Raw genomic sequence first — 8,628 nt, 5'->3', positions numbered from 1 at the left:
ACTGGGATAAATAAATACCAGCATTTGGGAGAGCAGGTAGGTAGACAACGACCTACAGTGAAGACAGGGACGGGAAGAGCAGCAGAGATGCTTGTGCTGCACTGAAACAAGATGCGAGTGCTTCTGTTTTGCATTCCAAATTTATCCCCACTTCGGGCTGCGTGTCAAGCTCCCAGACACACAGCAGTGGATAAGATTTAGGCAAATAAAAATCCTACTCATAATAGCCCAACATTTGAGTGTAGATCAAAGGAGAGGTGGGTGGAGCTACAGCCCCTGAAACCTGACTAGGCAACTTGTATTTTAGTCACCTCTGTTTATCTTAGCAAGGACAATGACAGGAGTGAAATAGAAAAAGGAGGAGTCTGAATACTGTCTGTGTGCATAATTAATAGATTTAGGAACCCCAGAACACTTCCATGAAACATGTTCATTATCTGTTCATTTGCATTTCTGGAGTGGAAATGTATTACACCTCCCCAGGAAAAAAAAAAAAAAAAAAAAAGCACACCCATGCAAATCACACTTTGGCTTCAGTAAAATCAAAATTTGAACTATTTGACATAGGAAATACAGAGATATGGCATAGGAAATACAGAGATATGGAAAACAAGATTGCAGGGAACCCGTGAAGTATCTTCTGTACTAGTAGATCATATGAATTGACCTGCAAGTATAAACAAGGAATGTCTAATTTCTAAGAATGACCTCCTCTGAACTCCTGATCAGAATTGTGAAAAAATCTTGCAAATTCTTCCGTGGAGAACAGCCATGGAGACTCCAGTCTGGGCGACCTGGATGCACCGCAAATTCTATGAGAAGGGTTGAGCCAGGCTAGGTTGCCAATCAGGTACCTCATTTTTGTTTAGACCCTCTACTGCATGCTAGTCAAGAAATTCCTTCTTCACAGGAAGAGTCATTCTGGAACCAGCTGTGGTACAGCAGTGGGCACGAGGATACAGGACTTCCCTGGGCTATTTAGCCCTTGAGGAGAAGAGATGTGCATGGTCCAGCTCCATGTCCAGTCGCAGATATATGGAGCCTAGAGTTCAAGGCAGTGGAGAAGGTGCAGTAATTCTAACTGTGCTGCCCAGCACTGCACTACGGATGCCACATGGAAGTTGGCTTCAAGATGTTTCCGTGACATTGTAGAATGATCTTAGCACCTTCAACTCAGTGGTCTTACTGGAATCTAACATAAAATTGCAGCTTTTCTTTTTTATCTCCTACCTTCCTATTGGGAAATACCAGGTCACAATCATGGACTTGGATCTAACATTTCATATACAGTTTTATAAGAAAAAAGGGCAGATACACAATTAAGGTGCCAGGATGCATCAGCAAGTTTTCTCACTTCATGCAAGCAACTGACATCCTGAGTAATATTCATGAAATGGAAAATCGCATCCCAGAATGAAAAAGCTTTAACACTTTGAACTTCATCCTCCACTTGACTGATCTGAGGAAGCTAACTATACAGTACGTTTCTGATCAAGATTATTTGGCCCCAAAATCCCTGGCTAACCAAGAAACTTAATTTATATCCAACAGTTTTTTTATTCTGCTGCTGTCTGCGCCACCCTAGAGAGCAGCTTCAGCAGGGACAGATGTTTGTTCCACTTGCTTTACAGAGATGTAATTCTAATGTTCTTTTCTGTGTCAGTCTCATGTCGGCACCTCTTGGCTCTTCTTCCTGACACAAACCAGACGAGTAAAGAACCGGCCAGGACTCCAGCTACTGCAGCCACAATGACAGCCCAGTAGGGGACTGAGGGTTCGGTTTTCTCCGATTTGAGTTCTGAATTTCTGAATCCACTGTTCCCCAGTGTGGAAAGAAAGGGTTTCTCCTACAAAGGGAGAGCAGAGATTTTACTGACCACAGATCACTCAACAGGCAGCATTCAGACCATATGTCATCACCCCCTCCCAGAGAGGAACTGGCAATCTTTAGACAGACGATCAGCTGTTTCTGCCTTCTGCCTAACTTAGGTCAAACTCTTTTCTGCCCTATTGCCTGAAAGTTCCTAGAACAAAAAAAAAGGAGCCATCTCAGAGAGTGATGGCATCGTTTCCAAATTTGTTTGCTGCAGACAACCAAATGGAAATATGTAGACTCATTAGAACTGGCTTGAATGAGAGGCTTTCCACTGCAATGAGGATATTTTTTGCATTAAATTTTAAGTAGATTTTCCTGTGTGTAATAAAACAGGAGGGTATTTTAGCTATTTAAAGCCTTCCCAAAGATAATCTTTTAATTTTACCAATAAGAAGAAAGAAGAAAAATAAAAGTGGTTAATGGAGTGTGTAGCCATCTTGGCCTCTACTTACTGGGTTTGGACATTTGAGTTTTGATCTGTCACGGGTAAAGTTGTTGTAGGTCTGCTTTTCACCAACTGGCTCCAACTGAAGAAGAGTAAAGCAATAGTAAACATAATTATGATTTTTTTCTCCTCAGGCTCTCCAGACTCGGGTGGTTACAACTTTTTATCCAATCTTTTGGTGCTTGCAGCAATGAAGAAATGTGGTAGAAGCTGCATCACAAGAAAGTTTCCAAACATTTTAACACTCATGAACTGAAGACGTTGAGAATCTGAGGTACTGTCTGCAGAAAAACTCCCTCAGAAAGCTAGGAACAGGAGAAGCCTTTCCTCCTTTTGCACTGAGTGGAGGAGAAAATAACTCTGAATACCACATACTTTAAATATTCTGCAAAAACAAAATGGTTCACTATACACCCAGTTCTCCCACGTACACATCTCAAATGACAGTATAAACCACAAAGAAAAATAAAACACATGGCAGATACTAGTCATGGTACTTAGCACAGCACTGAAAGAAAGATGCTTAGGTGTCACGGTGATGGAATTGGCCTCAGAAATTACGTAGAGTTACAGAGACAGGATGAGATGGTGCCATCCTTTGCAGTCTTCACTTGGACAAGAAATTCCCTGGGAGTTTTAGCTGAGGCTAACTTCACAAGATTGCAAGAAATTAGTTAAATAGAGCTTTTTATACTATCTGTTGTCGGCTAAGTTACAATAGCTGACCATACGCTCACTCCAAGTCCACTTTTCAAACACTAAATATGTCCAGGCTAATGTCACAGCATTTGTGGCTGGCTAGGAGTTCACATACCATCAGTTACCATAGTTAAGCTGACTAGAGGCTTGCTCAGTCATGTTAACTGAAGTGTTTACAACTGTGTATGGACATGCCTGAAGTAATGACTTCAGGATTGGCCCGTAGAGAACCGCGGAGCTGTCAGCCAGCACTTCTGGGAATACAGCACAGAGGAGTGCTGATGCTTCTGCTATTGTCTATACGTGCATTTATTGTCCTCAAGTGATTAAAGTGTCAGTTGTATGTTGGAGAGAAACAATACCACAACAAGCCTAACACAACGTGGAGAAAACAAATTCTATTCATAAGATTCCCACGCAGAAACACTGGGAATACTTTATCTAATTCAATTAAAAAAAAAAGAGAGAGTAGAGACTGAAAAATGAAAAGAGAGGTGAACCATGGCAAAATGTGACTAGGGAAGGGAAGAAGGCTAACAAGTGGAGAGAAGATGAGAAGCAAAACAGAATGCCAAGTTCTGCTGATTGTGGTGGGATCCTGCTGGACTCTCACAAGAGTTCTAATTACTTGGCCTGGTCGCCAGCTAATGTTGTGAAGACTGAATTTGGTAGTTTAGTTGCATCTTACAGGGAACAGCTCAAATTCTGATGTGGTTATTTGTAAGATGTGTAGCTCATATCCTGTAGCATTCTGTCAGCAAAATGACTGGTTATTTGTAGATAATTGTAATACTCCTTGTGCCAGGGCACTTGATAAGGAATCTGGTGCAGAGCCCAGACAAAGGATGATAAGGTGCAAAATTCCGTAGCCAGCCATGCTTGCTTCATCTCTACAGGATTTCTTCCTCAGGACCATTAGCTTCTGAGCTTTGAAGATGACAGTATCCATGTGTCCATGGGGATAGGGCAACTTCTGGAAAAAACACACAGCTCCTCTAGAGCATGTGGCAAATGTGGAGGCTGAACACACTGCCCATGTGCTCTTCTGCTGGGACAGGGGACCCATGAGGTGGATTTGGGACCAGTGCGGGCCTCTTAAGACTACAGAGTCCTGACTTCAGAGAGCAGGAGCATGCTTTGCTTTGCTTTGCATGAAGCAAAAAGGGCAAAGAATATCATTGTGAGGGGGAGAGGCTCCTTAAGCCATCCCCATCCCTGCATACCCACGCAGTGGCCAGGCACACTCTGGCCCTTTATGTGTACTGACAAGAATCCATGTCATTTGGCCATAAGCCTACAGCCTGCTGAGCTTTTCAGGGAACAGGGAAACAATACAGCCTTACAGTAAGCTTGCACAGCCTTGCCCGTACATGGACTTTAAGTGAAAAACAGGGATGTGTTACAAGAAGTAGATTTAAATAGTAAACAGTAAAATCTTCAGTTGGCATAGACTGACAGATCTCTATGGAAGGGAATAGTTTTGTTTCACATCAGTAAGAACCTGATCCCTGCCACCACAGTAGAAAGCTTTGTGTCAATATCCTTACATGTGTAGAAAATGAGTGACAGTCTAGAGAATAAAACACCAATGGCATAGAAGGACTGATGGTGATTCAGGAACGAGTAATGGCCAATAGGAACACCATGTGGCAACAGAAACCCAGTCTAAGGTTACCATATGGCCAGCTACCACCTACCATCTCTTTTTCTACTTGAAACTTGCAGCCATGCTCAATTTGAATGTTTTCTACATTTGCCTGGAGTTTCTGGGCCACTATTAGCCCTGTTCAAGCTACCACACAATAAAGCCTACCAGACTGCTGTTATCTGGAGTCCCAGACAGGGATGCCTGACAGAAAACAGGAAGATTTGCTGTGCATGCACAAATCAAATCACTCAGAGCATGTGCATGCATTGCACGTCTACTGCTTTCTATAACCCTGGACCTACAGCTGACATGTTATACTGGGCAAATGCACAGATTTCTGCCCTGCATTTCCTAGTCCTTGTGCTCAAATTCATTCTAGAGTATTCTGTAAGTTTCTTATCTTGCTCAAACTTTTACTTAAACTGAAAATAAATTCCCTTTCATTTGTGCTTGGTTTTTGTACAAACCAGGACACAGGATTTCTGCTACCACAATGTGTTTGGGTACTGGTGTTCATGAGACAAGAGGAGGAAATGTCACTATGCCATGAAAATGCCATAGTCTTCCTTCTACCATGTGAAACATCATGGTTCTGAAAGCAACCGTGACCTTGGAGTTATCAAGTCCAGCATATGCCTCTTACACCCTCTTCCAGCACTATTCAAAAGCTATCATTTCTCTTAAAATGACAGAAGGAATGTGACTGCAAGCAGAGGCATCATAGGTGTGATTTTGTCCCCCTAGTAGTTTCAATGACTCTACTAGAATTGCTTCAGATACTAGAGTGGGTGGTACAACATGTCCACACTATTAATGGCAGCAAAAATTCAATCACATGTATGTTTTCCTAATGCATCTTACAAAATGCACTGAAGGTCATTCAACAAACATTTTCAGGAAACCTGCAAGACAATGTTTAACTAGGCTGATTTTTTGCTTTAATTAAAGTAAGTTATTTACCAAATGAGATGGGAATTTTTCATTACATTAAGACCCTCAGGTTTTCTCACTGAATGAGGTCTAGGTTGTAACCTCTTACCATATTATTCCAGAGAGCCACGGCCATCTCAGCGTAGCCTTTTGCACTGAAATGAAAGCAGTCTGCAGCAAAGAAACTCAGATCTGGCTTGCCGTTCTGTGATAAAAGCAAAAATGTATTTCTCAGGACATTTCAACCTTTGAGAGCTGACATATTGTATCCAATAGTGCACTATACTTGGCCTACCCATTTCACAATTTGTTATCTCCCTAAAGGCAATACGCTTATATTTTGACACTGCAAATAAAGCGTCAAAGGTACTCCTAACTGTGGGCTGATTACTGCATCTTGAGACATTCTGTGTAATGCAGCCTGCTCAACTTCACACAGCAATTTTCATAACAAACCTAAATTTGTCATTAAACCAACAGTCACAGCTCTTATGTGGACTCTGCCATTGACCCACACTCCACCTTGCACAGAACTGATAGAAAACTGGTTGGTTTTTCTTACTTGTTAAACTTCCACAACCCAGACTTACAATCTTTCAGGTGTTGAAATTTTGATGAATTTCAGGCAGTATTAAAACTTGTGGGCTTATCCAGTTGTGGCAAATGTCTTTCTCAGGGAAAATTTGCCTTATTAATATCAATATGGTAACCATTCTTTGGACTTGAAGGCTGCCAGAACAAAATGGGGGTGATATGACAAAAGAAGCACTATTATGCAAACTGTGTGGTTCTGACCAGGATTCATGCTGAATATTTGTATCCCTAAATATACAGCATGAATAATGCTAAGGCTGGAGAAAAGAAGGAGAATCAGCATTCGGCTTCAAAGGCTGCTTCCTGTTTCCAGGCTGGGATGAACTAGGCATGCAAGTGTTGGTCTCCCTGTGAGGGAAACCTGAACATACTCCGTAACCTAGATCAGAAGAAAATTGCGGTGAATGCCAACCAAGCCCCCAACAGGGGAAGCAAAAGGGGAACCAACATGCAGTTTAGATAAAGCCAGAGGGTGCTTAAGTTTAATGTGTGCACACTACAAATCATTCCTAAAGCCATTTTGATTCACAGGCAGCACAGTCTTTCCTGTTTTCTCCTCTGTCACTCTTATCACAGGTTCCACCCTGTGCTGCTACGCTGTGCAAAGAGAAGAAAACACAGTCCTTGTGGCATGGATCTTCCTGCATTAGAGAAATCAAGATAGTGGTCCTTGCGTAATGGGAAAGAACAACAGGACTTACGCTATCCAGGGGCAACAAGGTGTTGCGGAAAAATGGCTGCATGACAACTGCAAAGTCCTCACGCTCCTCGTACCGACCGCTGTTGATCAGCTGTGAGGCTTCAGCCTGTATGGAGTTGCATGAAAAGAAAAGTTACTTACAACTTACATTTGTCAGCTATCAAAAGCATGCCTATTACACTTCTTGCAATGTAAGAAGCTATAAATTATTAGTATCAATGCAGCTGAATAGCATAAAGCAATGCAGAGAATGGCTAAGAAAATTATTTGGTTCATGGAGATACTTTAATGAAGAAAAAGCACAGAAGGATAATTTGAAATATAAATTTGCTTATTTAAAAAAAAATAAAGACTTACTTATAGAAATCAGTGCTGTAAAATCACAATGAGATTCAAATTTACAGAGAATTTAAAAACAGGAATAAAGCCAACATTTTTAGAAGTAACAAATGAGTTCAGAAGGCCAAGTTGTGACTGAAGTGCACTTGATTTTTCAGAAAGGTATGCTTGAAGTAAAATAAAACTCAAGCATTGAAAAATCACCTGTCGCTTTTGAAAACTATGGCAATAGGCATCCATACAGATAACAAAAACACGTCCTTGTTACTTGCCAGCTTATGGGTATAAATTCTAATGCCTCTAAAATGGATTTTTTGAGCATTATCAGATTCATCAAACAACATCCAGTGCCAGAGCCAGAATGGAAGACTGGAGCACATAATGTGAACTGATGCAGTGATTCCTGTATGCAAAGAATGGAATGATGCAAAAACCTTCTGCTCCAATAGCTATTTATAGCCTTTGTCAAATTTGAGTGAATCTTGTGCTTTAGGCTATGAAAAGTTACTCTCAGATAGCAAGCTGACCCATATTAAGATAACTGTGCACACTCTCAGCCCATGGCAAAAGAAAGGACTATCAGGTTGGTTTAGTTCATTTTCTCTGCTAAGAGTTACCACGAAACAGCTGATGCAAGGTAATTTGTCACCCTTGCAGTGACGTGTTAATTTATGTGAGCTATTCTTTGGATTCATAATAGACAAACACGTATCAACAGAACAGCCATCAGCAGTAACTTTTTCAACTGTTGAAACAGCAACTGGAAACAGAACTGGCCTCCATCTGCCTCCAGCTCAGAAATGAGGTGAAATCATAAAGCAGTGTAGAAAGACTTGCACTGCTGCTAACTGGTTAGCAGGGAAGGGTTTCAGCGGGACTGTAGCCAAGCTGTTTCCCAGTCCTCTCTGTCCTGCTGAGGAACGTGCGTGAGAGGAAGGGCAGCAAGGGAAGCAATATAAAAAGACACAAGTGAAGATGACCAGTTACAGAATCAAGATATTACCTGAAAATCTCTGTTAACTCTCTTAATTTCTTCTAGTTCAGAAGAATTTTCCTTGGGGTTTAAGAAACATGGACAAACTTTCCTTCAGTGAAAGAAATACTAGAATTAAAAGCCAACCTGGAATAGCCTATGCAACTCCTCTGCAATGTGTGTCTGCTTCAAGAAGCTCAGGATATGTGTATAAAGCTCACAGGCTAAAAGAGAGCCACCTCATTGCCTTAGAAATTGACAGATATTTCAGAAAAAAAAATCCCTACTGACTTAGTTTTCAAAGTAAACACCTGTAATAGCTGGTAAGAGCTGCAGGACAACTTGAATCAAACACAAAAGTATTTAGTATGCCACACATTAGCAGGAAATCATGTGTTAGAATAATAATAAAAAACCACCAAAA

The 8,628-nt window shown here is 41.2% G+C and overlaps 1 protein-coding gene across 1 annotated transcript; it reads right to left on the bottom strand.

Moving 5' to 3' along the window:
- Positions 1–1,625: 1,625 nt before the first annotated feature.
- Positions 1,626–8,348, bottom strand: PLB1 (phospholipase B1). The gene is made up of 5 exons (XM_010075432.1): positions 8,235–8,348; positions 6,894–6,998; positions 5,708–5,803; positions 2,329–2,403; positions 1,626–1,847 (listed from the first exon to the last, which is right to left on the bottom strand). The coding sequence occupies exons 2-5, from the start codon at positions 6,933–6,935 to the stop codon at positions 1,626–1,628; spliced, it is 435 nt and encodes a 144-aa protein (XP_010073734.1). The 5' UTR covers positions 6,936–6,998; positions 8,235–8,348.
- Positions 8,349–8,628: the final 280 nt, after the last annotated feature.

Source organism: Pterocles gutturalis, unplaced genomic scaffold, assembly GCF_000699245.1.
Source record: "Pterocles gutturalis isolate BGI_N339 unplaced genomic scaffold, ASM69924v1 scaffold24072, whole genome shotgun sequence".
In the NCBI taxonomy this organism is placed as follows: Eukaryota; Metazoa; Chordata; class Aves; order Pterocliformes; family Pteroclidae; genus Pterocles; species Pterocles gutturalis.
Note: the sequence above shows the minus strand (reverse complement) of the source record. Positions and strands in the feature narration are given on the sequence as shown.

Coding starts and splice junctions, on each gene's coding strand:
- PLB1 (XM_010075432.1), bottom strand. CDS start 6,935: ATGCAGCCATTTTTCCGCAACACCTTGTTGCCCCTGGATAGC. Junction 2,404..5,707: donor TGGCTCTCTGGAATAATATG/GTAAGAGGTTAC, acceptor ACTCTTCTTCAG/TTGGAGCCAGTTGGTGAAAA. Junction 1,848..2,328: donor AACTCAAATGTCCAAACCCA/GTAAGTAGAGGC, acceptor CTCCCTTTGTAG/GAGAAACCCTTTCTTTCCAC.